At 41.2% G+C, this 26,780-nt stretch overlaps 1 protein-coding gene across 4 annotated transcripts in view; it reads right to left on the reverse strand.

Annotated features, from left to right (window-relative positions):
* The window catches only part of LOC140228595 (neuron navigator 2-like), a 53,494-nt gene that overhangs the window by 4,883 nt on the left and 21,831 nt on the right, over positions 1 to 26,780 (reverse strand). For 2 of the 4 annotated variants that reach the window (XM_072308825.1, XM_072308827.1), the window contains exons 2-15: positions 22,794 to 23,031; positions 10,627 to 10,766; positions 9,534 to 9,551; positions 8,110 to 8,258; positions 6,887 to 7,037; positions 6,125 to 6,263; positions 4,664 to 4,806; positions 4,110 to 4,211; positions 3,328 to 3,496; positions 2,723 to 2,894; positions 2,181 to 2,291; positions 1,574 to 1,741; positions 441 to 756; positions 38 to 244 (exon numbers count right to left, since the gene is read on the reverse strand). In XM_072308825.1, coding sequence (XP_072164926.1) covers positions 38 to 244; positions 441 to 756; positions 1,574 to 1,741; positions 2,181 to 2,291; positions 2,723 to 2,894; positions 3,328 to 3,496; positions 4,110 to 4,211; positions 4,664 to 4,806; positions 6,125 to 6,263; positions 6,887 to 7,037; positions 8,110 to 8,258; positions 9,534 to 9,551; positions 10,627 to 10,766; positions 22,794 to 23,031 — 2,223 coding nt within the window. Of the gene's footprint in view, positions 1 to 37; positions 245 to 440; positions 757 to 1,573; positions 1,742 to 2,180; positions 2,292 to 2,722; positions 2,895 to 3,327; positions 3,497 to 4,109; positions 4,212 to 4,663; positions 4,807 to 6,124; positions 6,264 to 6,886; positions 7,038 to 8,109; positions 8,259 to 9,533; positions 9,552 to 10,626; positions 10,767 to 10,908; positions 10,992 to 22,793; positions 23,032 to 26,780 lie in introns of those variants that run through there. The other 2 variants (XM_072308828.1, XM_072308826.1) reach the window with 2 other exon arrangements.

Here is a 26,780-nt window from a genome sequence, read left to right on the forward strand (position 1 = left end):
CTTTGTAAGGTCAAGCAAAAACCCTGAAAATACCTACCAGTGGATCTCCCTCGACCTCTCCCTGTCCCTGCTGACCCTGCGTTGACCCCTTGACCCCTGAGTGCATGCTGTAGCCGTCAAAGCCAACATCCTCAGGTCTGAGTCGAAGCAGTGAGGGCCAGTCTTGGGAGGAGCTTGGTGACCAGGGGTAGCTATCAATCACCCACTCGGCTGGGTCTTCCCACGAAGCCTTGCGACCATACAGCTGCAATTACAGAGTAAAATGGCAAAATCAGAATTGGGCAAGATACAAAACTAAATCTGATGGTAAATATAAAATGACACCAAAAATATCTTGGTATGGAAGGAGGTCTAAAGTGGCAAAGTTCATGTACTAATTGGTATTAATGCTAACATTAGACTTTAACATGGAATATGACTCAAAGTTTTGCTGAACTCACCTGTAGCCCCTCCCGGACGGCCTCCAGTAAGTAGGGAACGATGGAGTAGTTCCAGAGGTCAGTGAACCAGACCTGGGAGCCGGCCAGATCCACGGGGCACGAGAGGAAGAGGCGGGGCCCGATGGTCACGTCCGAGGAGCTGTGCGTCTCCAGGAACTTGTTGAGGTGGAGCCACACCTTGGGCATCCAGTCCACGATCTTGATCAGGTCGTTGTTGCGAGCGTTGTGCCCGATCTCGTACTCCACCAGCTTCCTGCGCAGGTAGCGGCCCAGGAACCCCTTCACAGGCTCCATGTGGTTGGCACACAGCACCCATCTGGAATTCAGGTGGTGGGGGAATGGTAAATTAGGTCCATTGGGCAGGGCAGGGAGAGGGATACAAATAATAGACCGAACATTGAATTCTCTAATGTGATTCACTGTATGGGATACAGCTTTCACAAGTTTCATCAGTACTTCAATATTGCCATTTCCCCTTAAATTTCCTACCACTCACCTATAGAAATGTTATTCTTCTTTTAGTTATGAATATCTGCTAAGGTCCCTAATCAAAACCTTTTCATATTTGTTATATCCATGACTCTGTTATCTGTTACCAATCGCTGACTTTTTGTTTTCTCTCTCTCCCTCATTCACATCTCTTCTTCTATCTCCCTCCAGAAACTCTATGTATTTCTTATTCTCTCTCTTGATCTCCTTTATGTCCCCATACATTCTGTACATATATCAGCAGCACACCACAAGGTATGTCACTTATTGCATAATACATCCTATTCCACGTTCTTGTCAAACAATCTCTCTCCAGTCACGTAGTATCGGAAGTGAGCATTTTCTTTCTCTCCCTTTAATTTTCTCATCCTTGCTTCCATCGCTGTAATGTCTCTGACTCTGCTTAGATTCAACAAAAAAAAAGGGCACAATATTATTGCTGTCGAGGCCCACAAATGCATACAAATTCAGCACATCAATCCAATCTCAATTTGTGATGATCCTGGCTATGCTGTGGGGGGGGGGGGGGTTGTAAATGATGCAAGAGAAAGACCATGGAGCTAGGGAGCGTTGGCGATGGTGGGGAGATAGAGAGGGGTAAGCGAAAAGATAAAGAGGATGTGTACAGCGTCTCGCCTCCATACCTGAAGTTATGGTGTAGCTGGAGGTTTGTTGAGGAGCAGGTGGCTTGGTTCATTGTGCCGATGATGTAGGGGCACTTCTGGTACTTGATGAAGCCGCTGAAGATGTCGCCTAGGGAGCCGGCGTGATGCAGGTTGTCGAGAATTACCACCTGAGGCATGTCGCTTCCACTGCAAAGAGGAGGAAGGAGGCAGGGTGGGAATATAAATACACACATCAACTTTTGATCCTCACAATGGCAACAAGGCTCGTGGAAAATTACATGCAACATGCAGATGACAAGCTTACTGTGTAAGGAGATTCCTTCCATGTTCAGTAGTATGTTGCCATTTATGGTATCACGGTGTACAAACTTTGATTTAAAACAATAACATATAATACTTCAAAGATGTGTTGAAACTTGATGAATATCATTGACATGTATAAATTCAAGTGTTTTTTTTTTTCAGGGTAAGAATTTAAGTCAACACAATTGAAATCAATGGTAAGATATGATGAAGCTTCACAGCCAATGTGATAGTACTGAAATCATTGTTTCCACTTCAGAGATCAATGATGACATACAAAAATAATAGCTCTGGATGCCAAAGGGAGAGGTTGGGTACTCACCCTGATTCACACTGTTCAGCTAGTGATGAAAGATACTGCTTGAGTTCCTTGCCAGACTTGTGGTCCACATTGAACGTTGTTATCGACTCTGGCGTCACCTCCTTCCCTAACCTGATGTGGAAGAAAAAAATGCAAAAAGTTGAGCCAACTAAACCCAACCAAATTCACTAGTCAATCTCTGCAAAACTACATTAGTATCTAAAGCTTTTCACAAGCTCTTTTTTTTTTCTTATCAACCTCTAGGACTGGGACACTTTTGATTCAACAAAGTTTACAGGAGTTTCTCATTTACATCATGGTAATATTTTATTTTCAGTTTTCATGATGATATCGGAGGCTGATGAGCCTGTATGAATCTTGTTCCCCTCATTACAGGCAAGGCTGGCTAAATGGTATTTCAGGTCAGCAGCTAGATAAACATGTGCCTGTATAATTTACCAGCTCACATTTCAGATAACTTTCAGCAGGCAAGCTCTGAAGAGAGAAGACCAGGCTCGACTCCCCATGCGGGTGGGGGAAGGGGGGGGGGGGGGAGCACTCACCTGCGGACGATGTACTCTGCCAGCTTCTGGGCCAGGTATGTCTTGCCCGTCCCACTGGGCCCGCACATGATGATGCGTCGGTGCTCCATGAGCAGGGAGACGTAGCGCTGCATGATCGGCTTCGGGATGAGCGTCTCGAAGACCAGCGTGTCACAGCTGTTTTGTAAGTGGTCTGGTGATTAAAAAAAAAAAGATATAAAAACTCAAGATATAGTTAACAATGTCTTTGTTGGTTGGTGCAAAGGGATGTTTTTTCCCAATTCTGTACACTCACACGAGTTGAAACTGTTAATTTTGTAATAGCACTAACAATCAAAATGCCAATTTAGTCGTTGTCATCATCTTTATCATAATCATTTTAAACAAAACATGTTTGTCCTCAATGTGAACCTGCTCAGTGCTGTTCAAAACAATCCAGAAACTGTTTACTCTTATTGCCCTATAATGCTTGCTCTATGACTGCATCAATGGGAATAGCGAGGGAGTTATGATAGAAAAACAAATCTGTCAAATTTATCACTGTATCTCACACATCTCTGCCAAACCTTGTCAATTCCGGGCATTTGAAATCAAGCCACCACTGTGAGGCAGTACCAGTCTCTCACCTTTGATAAAGAGCCTGATTGACGTGTTCTCGCCTACGAGGTAGCCGCACGGCAGCAACTCGGGCGCCTCCGACTCCTTGGTCCTCATGATCTCGCCTACTACGTAGCAACTGATGCTCTCGGCACTAAGGCCAAGATTTGTCACAGGGTCTATCCTCAGGACATATTCCTGCAGACAAGAGGCCGAGAGAAGAGCAAAACTATGACCAGATGTTGTCATTAACATCACAATTTATGGCGGCATGTTTGTATAGATTTGTTAACAGTGGGGGCTAGAGATTAGGTTGGTTGTTGAGGTGTGGGCACAAAGTCCAGTGCACAGATGTCTGAGTGGCTATCTATGCACTTCTCTTTTGATTTCTACTCAGGAGGATATGAATTTTCAGGGCCCATATACTTTTCTGGCTTTACAAATACTTGCAAACATGACTGTAAACACAAAGATCATAAGTGGTCCAAATATAACATTTTCATCACATGAACTTCACACAATAATCCCTATGGTACTAAGAAAAGAAAGACAATTAAAGGTAATTGAAATAGATAATTTATAGATCTGATAAAATCTGAATGGAAAAAAAAAATGGGTCCAAATACACGAATATACTACTTGAAAAAAAAGGGCATAAATATAAACAATTAAGAAACAAACAAACCAATGCTGTACAAAACTGTGCTTAGGCCAATCATGATTATGTCACACACACACACACACACATACACACACACACTGCACTGTTGGCAACTCTAGGGGCGAAACTGCTGTGATCACTTTCTCATACCTTGAATATTCTCCTGACGACACTATCCAAGGTGTCCCAGTTTGTCTTACTGCTGATCCCAATGGTTCCAATCAGCACTTCTTGGAGGGGTGTAGAGACAGTCTGAGGGATGGGACAAGAAAAGAGATGAGGAATCTCCTCAAACGCTTCACAACCCTTTATTGTTCACTCTTATCACTTTTATGACCTGTCCACCTGTTCTTGTTTGTTTGTCTGGGTTTATATTGCAATGCTCATGTGACTATCTTAAAAATCCCACACTCAAAAATTTAAGGAATCTAAATTCTCAATTACTAAATGCAAGCATGTGATTTTCTCAAATCGTTTACAGAAGGGAAGAATAAAAAAGATATTGTTCTTACCATGTGCACACAAAAGACTACTATAGGTAAGTAATTTTGCATTTGCTGACAACACAGACATTTTGGTTCAATAACATATTATTTGCTCTCTATCAATTATTGTTTAAGTACCAAAGTCTACAACATAGTATGACTTTTGAATTACCCTTTAAAGGTCAAAAGAGAGGGTTATGCGGAGAAGAAGAAACTTACGGCTGGTTGCGTCAAGGGGTCCTGACTACTTCCCAGCGCTACCGTGACGACGATTCTCTGGCTGTTACTTGTCATGCCGGAGTTGTCATCTAGGAGGATGTCTAGGCTGCCGTGGTCTGAATGCGCACTTAATCTGTGACGATCTGAGATGAATATTGGAAGCAGAAAGCGGCCAAGTTACACACAAAAGGTTTTATATTCTATATCGTCGTCAAATGGACTGTTTCGATAATGGGTCCAAATCACACGAATGCCTTGTGCACAAAAGTTGTCCTTAACAACCACAAAGCTTGCCAAAGGCTTGCCTTACCTACCACAAAACTAAGTGAATTCCTGTCTTAGGGATTTAATTGGAGGAAGCAGGTGAATGAAATGCGTTGTTACTCGGAAGTAGGAAAAGAAACATCCATGAATTGTAATACACAATATCAATGGTCTATTCACACTCTCTAAATAAAGAACTGCATGGCTCCTTTCCTGCAACTTTGTATTTTGTAACAGTTTATCCAGTTAGCTACATTTACTGACCACAAATATTTCAGAAAGTTACCACCGGTATGTCAGGAATTTACCATGTAAGAAACTTCACACAATTCTACCGGAATCAGTGGGCAAGTGTATGCAAAGAATGTTCTGTAGCAACCGCATTTGATTGGGATCAATTCATGAGGAACAATGATTGTGAAATCTAGAAAAAACAAAATGCAAACTTGAAAAGGTTTCATTCAGCTTCTATTGAATTTATGATTTTTATTGTCGCTGTGGGCACATTTCTCTGAAAAAATTCTTAAAAAGATTCATTGTATCAAAACGAATGTTCACAACATTGAAGACATTTGTGGTATGTGTGATATATGTATGACTTTTCTCTTTCTTACGTCCACAACTGACCACAATTGTGCTCAACAATAATACCATAAAGCTTTCAATGTTGCCCACCTTTCAGAATGCAATGTAAACTACATATCCGTAACACCCTAGCACCTTTTATTTCACTGCTACAAGAGGAACAATCAGATTGGTACGTCACTAATTTTTCCACCCACAGTGTTAGCCCTGACCTTGCTTTGCTCACTAACTGGAACATATCCACCGGCTTGTTTTCTTTGGCAACTAGCAATGGTGTCCCCACCATGTTAACCCATTGGGGACGGGTTGATTTCGCTACAACACAAATTTCCCATAGACACCTGCCCAAGTATACTCGGGACTCATCCTCAAAGGGTTAATGCTATCATGAATAGTGATTGGGAAATCTGCCAAATTCCTTTCGGTATCACAGTTGCCTTTGTCACATTGTTTTCATGCCCTGTCTTCGATAGTGGGCCACGCAACTTACATAACTGTCATGTTTGTAAGGAGAAAAATCAAACTGAGTGTTAATGAAAATAGTTCAACTAGTTACTACATCAGACTACTTGGACACACAAAGGGTAAAACAATGGTAAGAATCCAACATACCTAATGAATCTCTGCTCAGCCTCTTTGAAGACCCCAGTGAATTTAACGATGCTTGTGATGAGCTCCCTTCTAGAGATCTCCTTGATTGCACTTGTCGTTGTAATCTTTCATTCTCCAGCTTCAGTACTGACATCTCATTCTGTAAAAGGAGCAGAGAAAAGAGAGAGAAAGAAAAAAAAAGTTAATCCATGCCTCATCAAAAGTATTCTTCATCTGCTATCACTAAGTTTATCATCTTGCAGAAAGTTTCATTTACGCAATAGAATTAGGTACAGTAGATTACTTCATATCCCAGCTGTAATCATGACTGTAATATTAACCTCCTCCTCCTTATCATCATGATCTTGGATATCACTGCTGTCATCACAATCCTCAACATCATCCATATCACTAGTATCAATAGCACCACTGCCACCACCACCAACATCATCTTTAGCATTATCATCATCACCAACATCACCATTGTCACTATCACCACTGCCACCATCACAATCATCAATATCACCAATACCACTTTTGCATCTTCATCATAATCGTCGTCGTCGACATCGTCGTTGTCACCATCGTTGTCATCGTCATCATTACCATTACCACCATCACCACCATCACCACCATCATTATCATCATTCTCCTCATGATCATTACTATGCCATCCTCATCACCGTCACACTCTTCAAAAGACAACCTCCCTCCACCCGGATGGCCACCATGAACACCACTCGCCCCCGCTCCCTCTCCCTCTCCATCTCACAGTGGACTCACCTTCATCTTATTCATGGTTTCCTTCAGCTGGTCCAGCTGGTGCTGTGAGCTCAAGGCCTCCAACTTGACATCTGTCAACTTGCTCTCCTTGTCTCTCAGCTGTTTCTTGAGGTCCGTGATGACCTCTTTGCTCTCCTGAGCATCATAGATCCTGGTTTCATGATGAATCAGACAAGCAAATACTTGAATGAATGCATAAATCAATAAAAAAGCAAAAAAAAAAAAAAAAAAACCCAAAAAACAACAACAAAGAACAGACTAGCATATAACTTCAACAACAGATGAAGCTGATTAGATTTGTATGAATCAATGAATAATAAATACCTCCATCAATACATTTGTACAGGTAGACTAGATGAATAATAGGACTACATGAACATATATAAACATACATATAGCGAAATAAATAAATATACAATTATTTGTGGAATGAGGTGAACTCAATGAGGAGAATTCCCCCTTCACCAAGCAATGGTGTATACATGCTAAGTTTGAAAAAGGGCATAACATCAACATCACTTGGAGAAACTCTTTAGATATCTGGATCATCTAGCCACAAGTCTCTGGTTTTGTATCTGGGGTAATATGATAGAGAAGAAACTTTTGTCTGCTGTGGGTTTGTGTTGGTCTCACTATTGTATACTACTGGAAAAGTTCTGATGTTGTAACCAACACAAAACCACACAAGAGCCCTCTGGGGCCGTGGCTGCGCCAGCGCTTCGCCTTCCCCATGAATATTTGATCTGGATATGGCAGAGCCAAGCACAGCCGTTTATCCTTAAAAATCCACTGTGACAGAGAATTTTATCCAACCACTTTGCCCGATATCATCGGCGCAATCACACATCTCGATTGAATTCTTTGAATTCGGTTGATAGTACGGCATCGCCAAAAACCTCCCCGCCGAAAATCCTCTGGTGTTTGTGGATATTCCTTTTAATCACACGTCCCAGCATCCCTGGAGAAGTACTTCAAGGCATCTCTGCCGTTGGCATGGATCTAGGTTGTCATGGCAACCGTAATGGTCTCATCTACTTCATCCCCTCCAATTACTCTGGTAACAACATCATGCCTAAACACCCTAACTGTCACATAAGAAAATTAGATATCTTTTGATCCTCACTGAATGAGCATGGTTTGACATGCTATATCTGGGTATCCCTGATGGGGTTTAGTCAAAAAGAGGAGGAGAAAATATCAAGGAGGAGAAGGGGCAGACTTACGCTGATGTAGAGGCGGATGTTTTAAGCTGCCCGTTGGTTGGCAAGCTCCCGTTGGAGAGAGAGATGTTGCTCTCCAGGTCTTCGACGTCGGTCGTCGTTCCACTCATCTTCTTCTTGCGTGTGAAGGCGTTGCGGAATGAACTTCGTATCTGCAAAACAAGACGCAGGGTCAATAAGAGTACAGTTTTAAGACTCCAAGGATTACAAAAACAAAAAACAGACAACTGCACAGAGAAAGGCAAGAAATTAACAGACTTGGCTGCAATAGACAACACACTCGTACGGGGTAGACAAGTAACAAACTGGCACAAGAATTACGAACAGACACAGGGCAAAGGAATGCCAGATGTGACAACCCACAAGAACAACAGGTTCTCTATGTGATTAACATCTGATAATCTCCTTTGGGTCAGGTATACAGTCAACAGTAATTGAGCAAATATAAATAAGCATGTTTCATCTCATTGTGAGCCTGATACACTATTCAAAATAAGCAGTGGTGCCAGCAGTACAAACATAATCTTGTTTAATACCTTCTACATTTTCTTTTCTTAATCCTTAAAAAGCGTATGTCCAACACAAGTGTGCTAACAACAATAACAACAACAAAAGGAACAGCAGAAGTAACAAATATTAGCAAAAAATGCACTGAAACAAATTCTCAAAGGAATAATGGCATAGCTGCATAGCCAGCACAATACGATGTAAATGCTAGTAATGTTAAGTCAGGCTCATGGTTATTTGTAAATACTTTTGGTACATATGTAAGCTGATGTTGATTAATCAAAAAAAAAAAAATATGAGAAGGCATTAGAAGAGCTTAGAAGCATCATCTCAGCTGAAATTGTGAAGCCATGACAGATAAAACTGCATACACAGTTCACACTGCAAATACATTTCCAATATATTGTTAAATGCGACTTTCATGAGGTCTTCTATAGCAAACATCTCTTGCTGCAATGGCACATCAGATATTTCACTTGCCCTTCAATTGTTGTTACAGATGTGGCTTACATTCGGTGAAAAATATATGAAAGAAAGAACAGATAAATAAAAGAAAAAAAGGCCTGTTGACCATTTTGAAACTGGCATGATTGTATAATCATCTGCTTAAAACAACACTTCCTACTTTATAGATCTAATGTGAACACTACACAAAATGTTATCCAGATATCAATAGGTGAATATCTATGTGGCGACAAAATAAACAAAACAAGCTATTGAACAAATGACTAAATATTACGAAGTTGGTGGCCAGAATTACACGAAATAAAAAGATAATACAGAGTCAAGTAAAAAAAAAAAACAAGAAAAAACTAATAAAGGGGCAACATGCACATGAAATCAAGTGGTATATGATAAAAGAAAAAAAAAAGCACCCACATTTACAAAAAAAGAAAAAAAATCCACTCATATATGTTTACCTTTTCGCCCGAGGACGTCTTTATAAGTTTACAACATTTTGCAGAGTTAGGGGATGGAAGAAAACAGGATGTTATTACAATCTCCAATTATTCATTGTGCATCCAACAATGATCACAACAGGTCCAAAATCACAACTCTACCCATCAAAAATAATGGAAACTGCAATAGAGATTTCTACCCCTGTAGCATTTTGGGCAAGGGAATTGAAATAAAAAAGCAACAATACAATAAAAAGAAAAATCCCAATAAGTAAAAGCAGGGGTGGAGTTAGAATATGAAGAAAAAAATGTTATCATCTACAGTATACTGTCAAATACTCTTATTAGTAAAGGGTCTTTTCTGAAGTCTTTACATGGCCAAGTCTTATAGCTACCTACATATTCTGAATTCAAATTATCAACAGTACTTTTGCTCTGAGCCATATAAATCATGGATCCTGAAAATAAAATTCTATCCAAACTAACGAGAGTAATGAAGGGAGAGAAAGTCATGCTAGGACAGAACCATTCCCAGAAGGGCTGAACAGAGGCAAAACTTCTCATAGAGCAACATATTTTAAAGTTGGTATGTCACGGCTGCAAAACTCTGAAAACTTCTGGAATTATGGAAGTACATCAGAGTCACATCATAATGACTCATTTTTGTTCGACATTCTCATCCCTTGCTATTTAGAGTAAAAGAGATTAATATCACACAAATAAATAAGAGTACATAATGCATCCTGATAAAGTCTTTACTATCAGCAAATGGTGAGCTATGCAGACAAATTTAAAGCTTTAGTTTCACACATTATTCCACTTCTTCCATTAATTCAGAATTTTTATGATCATAATAATGATAATGACAATGATAATGATAATAATGATATTATCAATAACAATAACAATAATAATGATAAAAACAGCAATAAGATAAATCTTCTGCATATAGTTTTCAAGTAGTCCTTCCTAAAGCTTCAGGATCCTTCCCACCACCATTTTTTTTTACTATGTCTTGTAGGCCCCCCCTGGACCGACCCCAAAGTGAATTTTGCAATACTTGCATGTGCATCCTAGTCAGACCCGTCGTTGTCGTATACATGTGTGTACTCACCCAATTTTTCTTCTTCTTCTTTTTCGATTCGAGCATTTCTGTGTCGGTGACTGCGGAACCCACGCTGGACATGCTGGTCATAGATGCAAGAGAGGACATGGAATCTGTGGACATCTGACGTGTCATGCGACCCTCAGATCCTGGATTGGAGGCAAAAAGATGCTATGTCATACTTAGAAAATTGAAATGAAACGGGGTAATAGCATGCTTACTACATCACTTGCGTCAACGTGTTTAACACCGTGTATAAACATATCACTGTAGTGTATTCATATCACTCACAAACAGCCATGTATCAATAGCATGAGAAACTGAATTATTCTGGATTCACATCCTCTTTCTGTCCTTTTCTCTCTCTAAATTGAGGAATCTCGATTGTGGAATGCTCTTGAGAATACAACGTATATGCTCACAATAATGTATGGTATCCCAGGAATGCACAAACACCTGTTGTATGTACAGTGTAGAAGTTCAATTGTATGTTCAACATAACTCCATATTAAAAGCCATGCACCAAGCGATGCATGAAACACTTGCAGCCAAAAAAATGTCAACAAGAAATTGATCATCACTGGAATGTGAATGCGTATTTATGAGACCTCACATTTTTTCTGGATACCACGGGGCTCTCGTCCAAACCACCATTTGCGACCTGACTCTCAGCATCACAAACAAGATTAACTTGCATAATATGTGAAAGACACAGCAACAACGTTTGTGCATTGTGCGTCCTGCATACGCATGGCTATTTTTATCGTTTCTTTTACTTTAATCATTTCTTCTGTTTAACCATAAAGAGTTTGAACAATGCTCCCACATTTCAGGGTCATGTTTGATCTTGGCTGGGTCGAATTTGAATCACAAAAAAATACAAACTGATTAGCTGTCCGTAGGGAAAACCACACTCAAACATGTGATTCCTGTCTCCATGGCAACTGATGGGCCTCGGCATTTGACCGCATAAAGAGCACAATGCAAAACAGTGAAAAGCAAAGTCAGAGCTAGCACATCAGTAAAAATTTACAGCCAAGGTCCTGCTCTTCCAGCAGTAACCTAATCAGCACCAATAATGAAACGGTACTGGCCTGAATTCAACCGATTAGTGGGGATAATCACCGCACACTCAAAAACAGTGCCTCTTCCCAACAAGGGTATAAAATGTTATCATGGAGTGGAAAAAAAAAATACACAAACATCTGACATCAAGATTCCACACTTTAAGATCACTTTTGATTTCCCAAAGAGCATTTCATGTGACAAATCTCGACACAATGTATTATGTGATCAGACCAGCTGTAAAATACAGACATGTTTTTGGCAAGAAATATTGATATATAAATATATAAAAACAGGTAAAGATATAACAATAGTGGGGAAGAAAAAAGAAATAACTGAGGAAGGCTGAGAAGGGTACTGCAAAAGTCAGAATTTTTGCAGTGTGGAAATGGTAGCACATTTTCCCATGGCATCAAATCAGTGTGAAAATAAAAGCGTACAAACTTTTGCTTGTTATATGTAATATCATTTTACATCTTCTGATCCCATTCGTTAAACATGTCAAATTTGTTCTATCTGGCGGAGTGCAAACAACTACTCACAAGAAAATTTTTCCTTTTACACTAGTTGGCAAAAGAAGCAAGGGCAATGGGTAAAGAGAGAAAGATTGAGATAACAATTGACCTAATTGAGAGAGATAGAGAGATGGGGGGGGGGGGAGGAAATACCAATGTTTAACCCCATGAAGATGTCATGTTCACCTCTGGTGACAAATACTTGTCTCATCCCACACACCCTCTATGCATCTCATTTCACGCTAAATGTCACATATCCTTACAGGTGAAAGGCTGAAATGAAGAGATGAAGATGAGATGAGAGGTGAGGGTAGATGAGAGATGGAAAGAAGAAAATAGACTCGGTGCTGGGGACCGCAGTAGATTGCTTGATGATAACAGGAGCGCTGGATATAGCCGAAGCTGTTTTCGTGCCCAAGAAGCCAAGGCCTAAGTGTATCTCGTATTTCGTTTCCCCCATCTCTCTCTCTCTCTCTCGTCTCCATTTCCTCTTGGGGTGGGCGCTGCGAGATGTTAACTAGCCAGAAATCCTGAAATAGCAAACAATGTAGACAAGGAAAAAAAAAAGGCAGAGGAAACAACATCCAACAGACAGGGGAGCGACGCACAAACTTGGTCCCGCACTGCCTCGTGCCGACTTCATCCCGGAATCACGGCGGTGCAATGTCGCGGCTCGCGTCCATATCGAATTCTGCCCACCGTAAACATGGAAACATGGCCTTGCAACTCGCACGTGGCGGTGAATAAAAGCACCAAGAAACAAAAAAGGGAGATGGAGAGAGAGAGGGACGGGAATAAGGGAGAGACACAATCCCCCTTTTTCCTCCCCAATGGGGTGGAACATATGGGTACAATTGCATGCGCAGCACGGACAGTGCCCCGATTTCCCCTCCGAGCCGCCATCGACGAGACATTTTCGAAATGCCAGGATCTCGTAATTGAAATTCTGCGTCCACCTTGTGTTCTGCTTTCATGATCCAACTTAAGAGTCTATAGTTTCCTCGTAAAAATCCCATCTTTCTTTCGCAGAAGGAGTAGAGTCAATGAACCCCGATTAGCTGCAAGTTTCAGCAAAGTCTCCATCCTAATGGCGAGACGGGGCATCTGCATATCCGAGAGCCAGGCACGTACTTAGACTTCAATCCCTCATCAGCGCTGTAAAAATTCTCATGCATACTTCAAAATATCACATACATTGATCAACACAACTCTCAATGCTGCCATTAGGTATGAGGGACCTTTCCCTCTCCACCAGAAAAAAGAAAAGAAAAAAAAAAGATACTTTGTAAGCTTAGTAGATGATACTTGCATGCATCCCCCGTTTCCAAATGATACTTACAAATAAGAGGCCTGGATTTTTCTTCATCAATTTCAATGACTTGTTGATACACTTGATGCAATCACATTGGTATTAATATAGAGAATGGGATGCTTAAATTCATTTTCAGCATTTCGTCATAAGAGAAAACTGTAACAGACCACAAAACAGCAACAAACAAGAAAACTCCAGGAAACATGTGTTACCATGTGAAATACAGACATATCACTTTACAAGGGAAAAATAAATTGATGTTCAAACATATTTAGGATGGATTAGACAATGCTATGCACATTGGGGTGCATGTGTGTGTATGTGTTCCCCTTACAAAACTACTAGCTGAGTCCTCGGCTTGCATGAGTTTGCATCTAAAAACAAAATGTAACCTCTATGCTCAAAACTCATCATCCAAAGTTAAGGCCAAATGAATAAAAAAAAAAAGTAAACACCTGCAACCAAATTCATGACTGAATGAATAACTTTGTAAACATCTGCGATCAGCCGGCGTCTGCCGTAAAATCCCAGGCGACGTCATGTTGCCTGCTCGTGCCAGCGAATGATCTGCTCGAGTGCAGCAGCTCCGCAATGCACACACAAAGGTGTTTGCGGACTCTCACATTTGTTTTTCGATTCGCATCGCTAACCAGATTCGTTCAATAACCGAAATTAGCACTTTTGTCAACATGCAGGCACGGCTCTCGGTACCGGTTGTGGCGAGAGGGAGAGAGTGACGCAAGAATTCTGTAAGACGAAATGACCCGGCCATGGCACATCAAACAATGATCACGTATCAATGTGTGTCTGGTTGACGTGGAGAAACAAACTACAAAATTGCTGTGTTCATTCTGGCATCAATATTCCACAGACAAAAAATAAGATAAAAGTAAAGGAGAACACTTTGCACTACCTGTTCTTCACACCGCAGTCCGCTCCACTGCAAATTTGAAAGCAAAAAAAGCGTTAGGTTCCTGAAGCGTTGCAATCAATCATATCTCTAATCCATAAATCACAACTGCAAATCGCCCGAACTGAGTCAACACTGGCTGCATGTTTCTCCTGCACGTATGCAGTCACATAACATAGAGTAAGCAGGTATCAGGAAGAAAAATCTCTCTCGTCAAGGTCAATGCACAGAACAGATCTGACGTGCTCAGCCCCAAGGCTTACTAACTTGCAATTCCATCTGTCAACTTTCTGTATTTGAACTGCACTCCCATATATTTTTTTCTTCTTTCTCTAAGAGCATTAAAATGCGATAAGGGCGGTACAAATGCACTTTACTCAACAAACAAAGGATTTCAAACAACAACAGCATCCAAAAGTCAAAGTACATCAGCGTTCCACACTCTATGGGTACATGATACGAGTGTATTGTGCTTGCAAGTTTGTGCATATAGTCACCGTGATGCAGCGGTAATTACTATTGGATGAGATACCTCTGTGCTAACATCATCGAATGTGAGCTGAAGTTCAGTCCTGTTGTAAATACATGTAGGTTGCTGTTGAAAGTTAAACAGCTTTCTTTGGAATTTCCAACTCTGCTGTTCATTCGCGTTTATTGGTTCATATTAACCTAATGAAGACTATAGTCGCCAGTATATTTGGGCAGGTGTCTATGGGAATTGTGTGTTATAGCAATATCAATGGGTTGAAGAGAGAGAGAGAGGGAGAGAGAGAGAGGCGGAGAGAGAGAGAGAGACACACACACACACAACGAAAGAACAAGAAAGAGAGGGCGATAAAGTGAGAGAAAATAAGATAGGGAAAGAGAAAACAAATGCGAACTGCAATGGTAAGTACATTGCAATTCGCTGTGTATCAAATTCAACGTGTACATATCCAGGAGCAATGATCGAGACACTGGAGTAATACACAGATCGTATTCCATAATTCATACGAATATCACAGGCCCCGTGCTCCAAGTTCTTCACCGCTTTTTCTCCAGGGGTAAGCATAAATCCACCTGATATGATACCCATCTGTTGCACGTCTGATATGCTGGGCAGAATGACTCCTCCAAAGACCCAGTTCTCCTTCCCATGTGATGTCTGCTTCCCTACCCCGAAGGGAACGGTTTCTATTCCCAGGCTGAGGTATCAGTGCAAACATCGTGGTTTTTCCCCCTACCCCCCTTTACTTCTTTTCATACCCAGCTTACCTCCATCACCGCCTTTTTGGCCCTGCAACTGGTGCCTACTCTTTTTTTCCCCTCTCTCTCTCTGTATAATTTTGTCTTTTAACCATGTACCGGGGTATTTTTCATTTTCGGTTGCTCACCATGTCTTGATCCAGTCTGAGCCGAGCATCAAATCTGGCCGTCTTCGAATTATCCGCCACAAAGGAGAGAGAGGCTGCCTTCGACTTCAACCTCGTGTAAGCGGTGATGCGAAAACCGTCTCCCATTGACGGATGGATACAACCTCTCCGAGACAAACTTATCCTCTTTGGCGCGCTGCCCACAGCAATCACCACGGCCCATTATTCCACTCCCCGACTGTAATAGTCACAAACAATATATGATTGGGAGATGGACACGGCATGCGTATCGATCACTGCCGTACTTCGCCGCTCCAACAACGATGTTTGCTCTTCCCATGAGGCTACAGCAACAGAAGATTGAGAGGGAATGAGCCTTTAAAAAAGAAAAACACGCACTAAAAAAAAAAAGAAACGGAGATAGACTTGTGCACACACACCTCTGCTCCAATCTCCCACATGCTCCTGAATCCAATAGCTGCTCCGCGCTTGGCAAGTAGACAATAATCAAACACCGAGTATAAACAAACTGAATGCTGAGGGAATGGCACTCGGATTGGCTCTGCAGTGGATTTTAGGCTTTTTGGACCATAGATGCAATCATCATGCTCACTAGCAGTCTTGACAGCTAAGTCAGGGAGAAAGAGGCAAAAAACTTGTCACAGATGCTGCACTTTGTTAAGTTGGTCAAGTTAGACTGGAGTGCATTTTTCTTTCGATGTCAGACTTTCTACAGACTACTGTCACCTTATTGTAAGAGTTGTTTCGATTTGCAGTAAGCCCAACTATCAGTTTACCAGTTAAACAAAGGAATGATTTGCAACACTTGATAGCTTAAAGATTGGCACCTCTTTTGATGACTGGAAATCCATGAAGTGTCAAGTGTGGACCTTAATCTCCAGGGCTCGACGCCCATGATCAGACACACTCCTGAATCCCGATCATGGCAGCGTTCCACTCCACGGTCCTTGATGGTCGAGAGATGATTCTCGCCAAAAATTGAAACCCATTTGGGTCCATGGTCCAGTCCATCTACAAGCATCCGCCGAGGTAGAGACAGCTTCCACAGACACGTATCAGCAGAACTTGCACACTCAGAAAGGCGCTAATTTGTCCTCCACCCCTGGTAGGATCCGAAAATCTGGCGATGACTCATTTTGGGATCTGCACCCATCCATCAAACCCCACAATGCCGAGTCTGCAAGTTTCAGACTCTCCAGACAAAGTGTCAAAGAAATCTTATCAGACATCACACAAAAGCACAGGGGACTAAAAGACATACAGAAGAAGGACCAAACTCTAATGACAGACTTCATCAAAACAACCTACAGAACTTCAGCAGGGCATATGGCAAAATTTTGATATCGCATATTAGTGGTTTTCATGCCCCACACAAGCATCATTGTTACTTACTAGTGACATCTGGAAAACAGGGTCTGAGACAGATGATCTAGAGTCGGGGTCCTGAGCCAACTCTAGGGGTGGGTTCCTAAAAATTTGGGCTCTCGAGGAAAAAAAAATATCTACACCAGCCGGGGTCAGATGAAGACAATGTGGCAAGGGCAACGCACCCAGGGGCTTGGGGTTGCCACGGCACCACCAATGGAAGAGAACAAACTACTACAGCTCGGGAGTTTACAAAAGGAAGAACACCTCAAGAAAGAAGAGTCAACATGCACCCATTTGGGATTTTGTGAACATTTCACACAAGTTTAGAGCCAGAACCTGAACTAGAATCACTGGCTTCACCCACTCCGCAGGTGTTGTGCAAGTGTGAACACACCCCTTGTGCTCAAACAAGCGATGTAGAGAAGCTCCTTCAAAGTGTGATAAAATGCAATTACCCCTCCACCTACGGGGATCAGACTGGCGGAACCTGTGGGAATTTTGGAGTCTCATAGAATGCAGGGTAAATTTGACCGATGGGAATACTATACTGGGTTCATGCCGTGGAAACGCCCCCGTCTGGAAGAAGTAATTCTTCCAGTCCACTTATCATAAGCAAGCAATGCATACTTGAAAAGTGTCGTAAAAAGGGCAAGTCAAGATTACTAGAAACTTTCTGGCAAGAGAAATTTTGCACTCAATAAAATTTTCTCCCAGATGTATTGAATACCTGGTTATATTTGTTTAAGTTGTCATTCATAATGCACAAACACCGTGAGGGATCCACCTCTTGAACTTGAACACAAAGGCATATATCACTCATCCTCAAACTTTACACTGTGAATATAATAATAAAGTGGGTGACTCTGGTGAGGGCATCGGGACTATTGTATCAATACCATCCATTTGTCAAGCTCTGTGCCAAAACTACAATTGTGTCAAAACCCATGAAAATAATAAATGGGAATAGTGAGCACCAAGAATCTGTCATAAACTGTTTTCATTTTTTAAAAGTCTTTTAATCTTATGAGTACTTGAATACACACCTGGATATCCAAGTATTATGATTGTGGTTATCTATAACAAAAAGTATGCCTTTTGGAGTCAGTGGACAATATATCCTTTGCATGGAACTAACCTGCATTTTGGTTAAAATTCACTTGCTTATCTGTCCCTTTATTTTCTTCGGGGGGTGGGGGGTGGGTAATGTTCATGGGGAACACAAAAGAGGGGGCGGTAGGGGTAAATGGTCGGGGAATGAGAGACCACGTGTGAGCGATCAAACTTCTCTGTAAGGATGCGGCCATTTGCGGAGACTGATCATTTATTCATGGAATCCCGGACGATAGATAACCGGAAAGTGGGCCCCGCGGAGGGCGGTGCGACCTACGGGGCAGTCTCCCCACCGCTCCACAGTGCTTTCACCCCCATTGTTAGCTGCCCATGATGTGCCTACTTCACATGCAATGTATGTACCTCACATCAAAAGGTTACATTCTCCTGAAGGATTTTAAAAAGAAAACAAAAAACAACACTCTTTTCAACAGAGCAGGGTTGATGAGCAGCGAGGACAAGGAAAGCTATTAGCTAGATTCCTTTCCCCCGCGCAGATCATCTTGATGCAATCTACGAGAACAAAATGGGTCAATTTTTCCCAAATTGCTGCTTGCGGATGGATTTGTGCTGCATTAAATGATTTCCATCCACACACATGCATATGCCATAACCCTACTGATCATACATTTTGGCTCAAAATATGACCCTAAAATTAGATCTCAGAGATATTTGTACTGCTTGCAGAGCACAGACGGAAAGACATTTCCTGGAACTTCTGTAGTGAACTCTGGTTGAATAATCATGTTAAATTTGGTAATTATTTGATGTTAGTTTTGGTTTTTATCTTTCTCCTCTAACTCCTACTTATTGAAAATGTGAGGTTATAGAAATGTTGCCAGTATAAAACAAAGTTTCCTGATTGTCAAAGCTCCCTTTCTTACTTACTCACACTCTTATCTTATTGAAGTGTGTTAGCATCTGAAATATATCATGAACTTCTGCTTAGAGTGCGGTTGTGAATGATGCATTCAATGACTGAAGACTGAAACAATTTTAATGATTTTAATTGATCTGAAAAAGCTTAACAAATCAATCATTGAGCCTATCAACTGGTACTCATGATTAGTAACTCCAGTCTATGGAAGGTAGCTCTTTGGTGATAGTATCATTTTATATGCACCCCCCCCCCCCAGCAATCAAATATACATGCCTATTGCACAGGACCAAGAAGATTATGGGTTGGAAATTCAACAGCTGTCACCGCTATGTTGCCCAATTTATTCCCCTCTGCCTGTCGCATTGCTTTCGGCACACTGCAATAATCCCCCACTGTAATTGGCAGAGAGGCCTGTGTGCAGGCATCTCTGTGACGCGGTAATTAGGGCTCTTCTCTGAGAGCACCGAATGATTAGTAATCACTCGGCGTATCGCTGCCGACTGGACCACATCACACACCCCGGCTTCTATCAAGAGATGATCTCGGCTCACCCGTCGATGGAATCTTTGTCCCCCTCCCCCCATCCAGACTACATACTTATCAACTCTCATAGAACACATAATTAATTGCATCCCTCTTGGGATCCTGCTTCTTTTAGATGCAACACATTTTTATTTGTTTGTTTGTTTTGATTTTTTCTTTCTGATACCAAGCAAACATATCAATTTTATAGGTTGTACTGGCTGACACTACTACCATGCCAGGAAGACCATCCACAGAAATATTTGGTGGAAGTGAAAGGAAAAAAAGAAAGAAAGAATAATTTCAGATGAGTGAGGGTGATATTTCTGCAGAATTTCTGCCAACTTTCTTGCACAGAAAGACTATGTAAGTATTTCAAAGAGCATGAATATATTTTTGTTTTAAACTTTATGCATAAACAGAGACATGATATGCTAATAAATTTCATCCAAACAATGTACAAGTGTATAAAAGAAAACATAACTGTCAGACCATTTATATACTGTGTTGTCAATTGGCCAGTGTTGATTCTTTATCACAGTTAAAAGTCATGCATAAGACTTTGGTTGTTTGATGAAGAAACATATTTGTAGCTGATATGTGGAGGGAAATTTATGCACATTGTATGGATACATAAAAATACACAATCATCCATCATACTTGTAACATTCTAAGGTGATTTTGTCCCTTTTTTCAGCTTTAACCCGTTGAGGACGGATTGATTATGCTACAACACGCATTTCCCATAGACACTTGCCCGAGTATACTCGGGACTCGTCCTCAACGGGTTAAGCCTGTCCTCTTGATGGCTGATGATGCAAATAAGCTACCAATAATCATCCTCATTAATTGATGATTGAACAAAATCTTTCTGCTGCAGCAAAGATCGCCTCATAACCTACACGCAATCAATTATTAACACGCCACATACTGAGCTGCCGCTAAAAGCAATCAAATTCTTAATTGGGAATGCCGAATTTCAATTGGATGGCATATAAAAGCCTACATCAGAATGGCCTGCTTTAAGCTGCTGAGTGATCATAGAGGTTTCATTGACTGGGAGAGGGATACAAAGAGACATTGGAATGCATTCAGCGGCCATAGCTGGACCCTGAAAAGTGATTAGAACTCTATGGTCAAGAGCAAAGCTGCTTTTGAGTGGGGGACACTCATTGTGTTTGGTCACTCATGGTCAATAAGGATGAACTTCAGCTAGGCATCAGTCTGTCTGGCTACTGGTCCCCCATCAAGAGCTTCGTCTTTTCATACGGCAAGTCCCCAACAATGAAAGGTATAGCCAGTCTGTCTACAGACCTTTTCAGAGTTCCTGTAACTAATACAGCATGCAAGCCTTTTCCTTTCTTCCTTGAATGGTTTTCCCTCCACTAAGAATACCTTTCCCATTAGCAACTTACTTCTGACAGGAATGAAAAAAGGAACCGAGTGCAAGGTTATTCTCAATATGTGAAAGGGAGCTCAGGTAACAAAATTGTCAATCAGTTGCAAAATTTCTACAGCCTTTGAACCTTACTATGTCCTTAATGAAGCAACTGTACACATATTTCCAAAGTCCTTGATTATTCTAAGTGCTCTAGTTCTTGGCGATGTGGTTGTACTACTGTCAGTAAGCATTAAAAAATATATCAATGAACTTTTCTGAAACCTATCAAAACTCTTTCCTCAATAAATTCCAGTTCAGCAGTCAATGCTGCTTACTAGACATTGTCTGAGAACACAGACTCGCCCTTGTCTTTGCAGCAGCTTCAAAGAGCCCATGTGAGAACCACAAGGTTGTTGATGCGGTACTAGATGGAGTTGCATCTTTCTTGTCCTGTAAGCAATGTTTACAATGTTCCACAGCATGACGTAGATTCTGATGTAATATCTCGTGGTGTTGACTGGGCAAAAAATAGCTTGTTGGTCGGACAGTGTAAACACACATATGGTGAAGGCCCATAGTGCAGAGTGTAAATATACGTCACACCTTTAGAAACTTTTAACCACACCAATTACACTGCACATTGGCATGAATTTGTGAGTGTTATGTTTACCATAGCAACAGCCTCTCACAAAGAATGTTTTTCCTCGCAGACAATGATCGAAGAGAATACCCATTTTGTTGCAACAGAGTAAACAGCTATTTAAGCTTCATTCATATGCAAACTGTACCGTGTGGTCTCAGTGTCAACACATGTTTACTACAGGACCTCAGAGAGCGGCTGTTTGTATTTGTACTCTGTTCTTCCCTCTTAAATAAAATGATCACATGACACCACAGATTCCTCTCTGTGCAACCACTAACCCGATCCTCAAACAGAGCGCCATTATTGGTGATACAATGGAAGGGGGTGGGGTCACGAGAAGAAAGAGATACGTCCTTCTTGTTGTCAACTTTTTGTTTGCCTCAGAGCTGGAATTGATTTGATGACTTGCCTTAAACTATGTGTACAGCTTGCAAGCAAAGAAGAGAATGGAAGCTGAATGGTCACTGACTTGTCTGGGAAGTTTGTCCTAGTTTATTCAGCTTGAAATGAATTTGACCATGACATTTGAAGACAGTGAATATCGTTGAACTGCTGCATCCCATCAACCCTATTCTAATGTTTTATCAAACTAGAGAGAGAGATGCACAGAAGCTAGGCAAACTTCTGAAGCAATAGTCCTAGGGCAAAATGTTGTAATCATAAAATGAATTTGCTATCTTCTCATTCACACAAAAATGTTTACAAAGCTATTGCAAACTAAAGCAAACAAATAACAGTCAATTCAAAATGTTTTCAAGTCATCATTTTTGGAGTGATAGCAAAGCAGTCTTGAACACTGCTCTATATTTGTGCCAGAACTTGGCATCAGATTCTGTTCCTGTGACATCAGGAAGTGGGAATATTTTTTTTTTTTTCATTTCAAACATCTACGCATCCAAAACAAAACTTTACAAATTTTGATGATCAGAAGATGGACGATGTGTTCTTCTTAAAATGATTTGCTAGAAATTCAACTTCTTGTAGGCTTGAGAATAGATATAGATAGAAATATATGACAGAGGGCTGAATCTACAAGTGTATATGGTATATGAAAAATGGATATCCTATCACAAAGTGTGGGCTGGGTGCTTGTGTACCTGTGCTCTCTTTGCTGTTAGTCCCGGCTAGAGCTTTCTTCTGGCCAGCGATGCCTCCATTGGTCATCCCGTTGCTAAGCAACCCCTGGGTGTTGCTGATGTGGGCGACCTTCAGCTGCTCGATCTTCTCCCGCAGGTCCTGTAGCTCGCTGTCCTTCTGGTCGGCTGTGGACGTCAGTCGCTGCAGCCGATTGGTCATGTTAGACAGGCTCTGCTCGAAGGCCGCCACCACGTGGGCCTGTGTGCACACACGAAAAAATATGCAATTCATGAAATTAAGCACCATACGCTCCTATATCTATATTCACTGCATTGCTTTGTTCAGCCCATCATAATGGCTGAAACCAAACAGCCATCCTGTGCAGATGCAATAATATAGGGAAAAAAAAAAACCAGTCATACTTCATGTGCTATGTAAAGAACAATTAAGCAATAGACCAGTATCTAATATTATGGAACTGCATTACGTCAAATGAGAATGAGAAGGGCATTAAGTTGCCACCAAACCCATAGTGTTTGAGACAACTTAATGCCCTTCTCATTCCCAACTGACGAATATATCATATGTTCCACAGTATTAAATGAAAGTGAACCATATGCTCATGAGCATGTGTCATACCAATAGATATGACATATTTCGAGATGAGACAAGTGCGGAAGACAGAAACAAACAAATTAATACACGTACACTGTTGCAGAACAAGAAACAATAACACAAAACAAACAAGAACCAAAGTGAATGATGGATTTTTACAATATGTCAAAATTTGATAATGATTCACTGCTGCACTTTGGAGTTGGAATTCAACTTACTTCAGAAAGCCTTCACATAAATCAACCAGGCTTGCAGGCACCCAGCTATCACACAAACAAACACATACACACAAAATATTGGTGATTTGGGGGTAAATATATCACTGTACAAGATACAGACAACTGTTTGGGTTCTCAGAAGTCATCATCTTTTTTACCTCCTGTTCTTCCCTAATGTACGGCTGAAACCCTCCGTAGGGCACATACATTGGCCTTCTAGTCATCACGAGTGAAGACATCTTGCTTGGATATGAATGGAATTTGATGATCAAAAAACATATAAAAAGAAAAATGTACTATGCTGTCAGAGGCAAAGTTGTGTAGAAACACTGTGTATGCATTCCAAAAATATCAATCACTGGAGAAGATCAATCATATCCATGGATGATGGTCAAGAACAGCATGAAATTCCTTGGTTAAAAATACAGTCGTTGCAATTCCTTTGGTCCTGTCACATACGAATTACAGTTTGTCCATCAAAATGGCCAGTCCGACTGGGATGTGCTCACTAGAGCTCCACTTCCAGCTGTCACCACACTTCTCTCTGCATCTACAAGGAGGAGCAACCCTGGAAGAAAACCTCCCCTGCCTGCTCACGTACAACACACGGTCTGCTGTGTTGATTTTCTTTGCAGCCTGTTACATCACAGGTGCTGCGAGTACTGTACTATTTACTTCCACGGTTGACAAATTGTTACAACTGTACTATGACTCCTGACCCACTCTTTGAGTGTGAATGAAAACGAGATCACAGTGTGTCACAGCTATAGCCTGTCTCTGCACTTCCACAATAGGGGGTCCTCTTCCTAGCCAACTGTGACAGGGACTGCCCAACCTTCAAAAGTTTGCTGGTGCTGACCCCTGTTCGACAAGGCCGCTCACTCATCCGTTAACACAGGGTCCCCATTAACCCGCCCTTTACAACCGCTTCAACAAAGTCCGTGCACCCCCTTAAGCCCTATTTAACTCCCCCTGGCACACCCCATTGAACTGTGACACCTGTGCCCTGCTTAAGCCAACCCTTCCTCCCCCCCCTCTTTCTATGTGCCCCACAACAATTTACAACATTAGAATTGATATGGAAACTCCTCTCTCCCTGACATCACATGGGGGGGGGGTTGGAATGGATTTATTGCTTATGAATATGATGTACATATTTAGTATAGCCTTTCAAAAGGTTTGTACAGCTTTACTAGACTAGCAACTGTTGTACAGTATCATGTTCGAAACTTGCCATTTTGAAATGAGTAGTTATTTAAGAAAGAAAAAGTGTTGTGAGATAGTATTTAATGTTATCAAGACCAGATAAGCATTTTACAACAAATACAAAACTAAATATGAAAGATTTGCATACTGAAAAGTTACAGGACAAAGAACATTATTCTTTTCAAAAGTATAATTTTGATTTCATTCAAAACCTATTGAAACAACAACAACAAAAATGGTTGGAAATGTACAGAAGCAAATGGGTGGTGCATGGAGATAAAACTCTTGGGATCAGTCATGGTTCAGAATGCATCACTGGAGTGTGGAATTACTCATCAGTCAGCACAAAACAATACACAGGCTCATCTAAAAAAAAAAAAAAAAAAAAAAAAAAATCAATACCTGGCCAACATTTTCTATTTTGGAAGAAAGTGAAAGAATTTTGTTTAAAGCAAGCAGAGCGCCACCTCCATTATCAGCCTCTCACTTTGCTTCTGGTCATGACGTAACAACTGCTCCCTGCCAAGTTCAAAGAATTGATTCAAGTTCCCCAAAGAGGCAGACTTAAAACCCCACATTTCCGATGGACATCTTGGTCTTTACCTCTTACCAAGAAAATCAATTTTGCTCTGCAAGAGGGAACATGGCATTGCAGCTATACGTGGTACCCTTTATCCTCCTAACTGAACAAAAGATCAGGGATGCCATAAGCTCCTTTTGGAAAACGGGGCCATCAAGAGGCCTATCAAAGGCTAGGTCTCCAAAAGAGATCTATAAAGCATTAAGACCAGCATTCTTTTTGATCCTTTTGTTCCAGAGATTTTGGTCGAGACAGTAGAGAATGGTAAGCCAGACTCTTCAAAGTCTAGGCAGCTTTAGGTGAGGGAGATGTGAATGAGAACACATGATGCCTTCACGCTTGGCAACAACTTAATTTTAATGACCTCTTCTTATTCTTTGGTCGTGTCTCCCTCTTCATGAGTTGGGACTCTTTTTTTTTCTAGTAGAATGGTGGCTGAAGAACTTAAAAGCTGTCATACATCACATTAACCCGTTGAGGATGAGTCCCTAGTATACTCGGGCAGGTGTTGTAGCAAAATCAAACTGTCCTCAATGGGTTAAAAAAATATCACATTAAGAAACAGTTGTGTTTAGTGAACATCACCAAATGCTCCTTGTTTCTGTTGAATGTTATATAATTATCTTTGGGTTCTCTTCTTAACAAAGTAAAGTCGTATGGTTTCTTTCCAAATAACATATTCTACTACAAAGAGTCACAGGTGAATCATTTGTCAAAATGACTTGTAAATGAAGCTAATTTCCCAAGGATGATATTTCAAAGGAAGGAGATTACTCTCATTGTCCGAGGAAGACTGTGAGTTCTTTCTGTCAAGAAGAGTCTGGATGGACAAACTGGACAGAGAGCCTGACCAGCACAACTGCTGCGGTTCCTTTCACTACTTGATTCCTCTACCAACCACACCTTCTGCCCCTAATATTCTGACTTTCTCGCCAGATGGATACATGACAAATTGCACAGTAACCACAACTACCCTTTCTCGTATCTTCTTTGTCATAAGGTTTCATCACTTAGCAGTGAATCACTACTCCACCCGTCAATGCTGAAAGTAAATAGCAAGAAGAAAGCTGAGACTTTATCTCCATATAAGAGAATTGCAGAATTAAAGCACAGCAGCAGCACAATTGACAAAAGAAACACCCTATCTTTGCACTTTTGCTTTTTTTTTTAAAGACTGAGTGAGGGACAGATTCTTTTTTTTTCTTTCTCTATAAAGACCACAGGATAGGTCTTTCCAGCATAGACTGTTGTGGTTTAGCGGTCACTTTGTGGAGGAGCTTAGAAAAGGGGTTCAGAGTGACCAATCGCACCCTCATCGCTGCTGAGCCATGACAATGTCCCACCAGTGTACCTATCAGAGCAGACAAAGGTACCGAGAGTTTTACTAC

The sequence above is a fragment of the Diadema setosum genome, chromosome 5 (genome assembly GCF_964275005.1).
Source record: "Diadema setosum chromosome 5, eeDiaSeto1, whole genome shotgun sequence".
Classification (NCBI taxonomy): domain Eukaryota; kingdom Metazoa; phylum Echinodermata; class Echinoidea; order Diadematoida; family Diadematidae; genus Diadema; species Diadema setosum.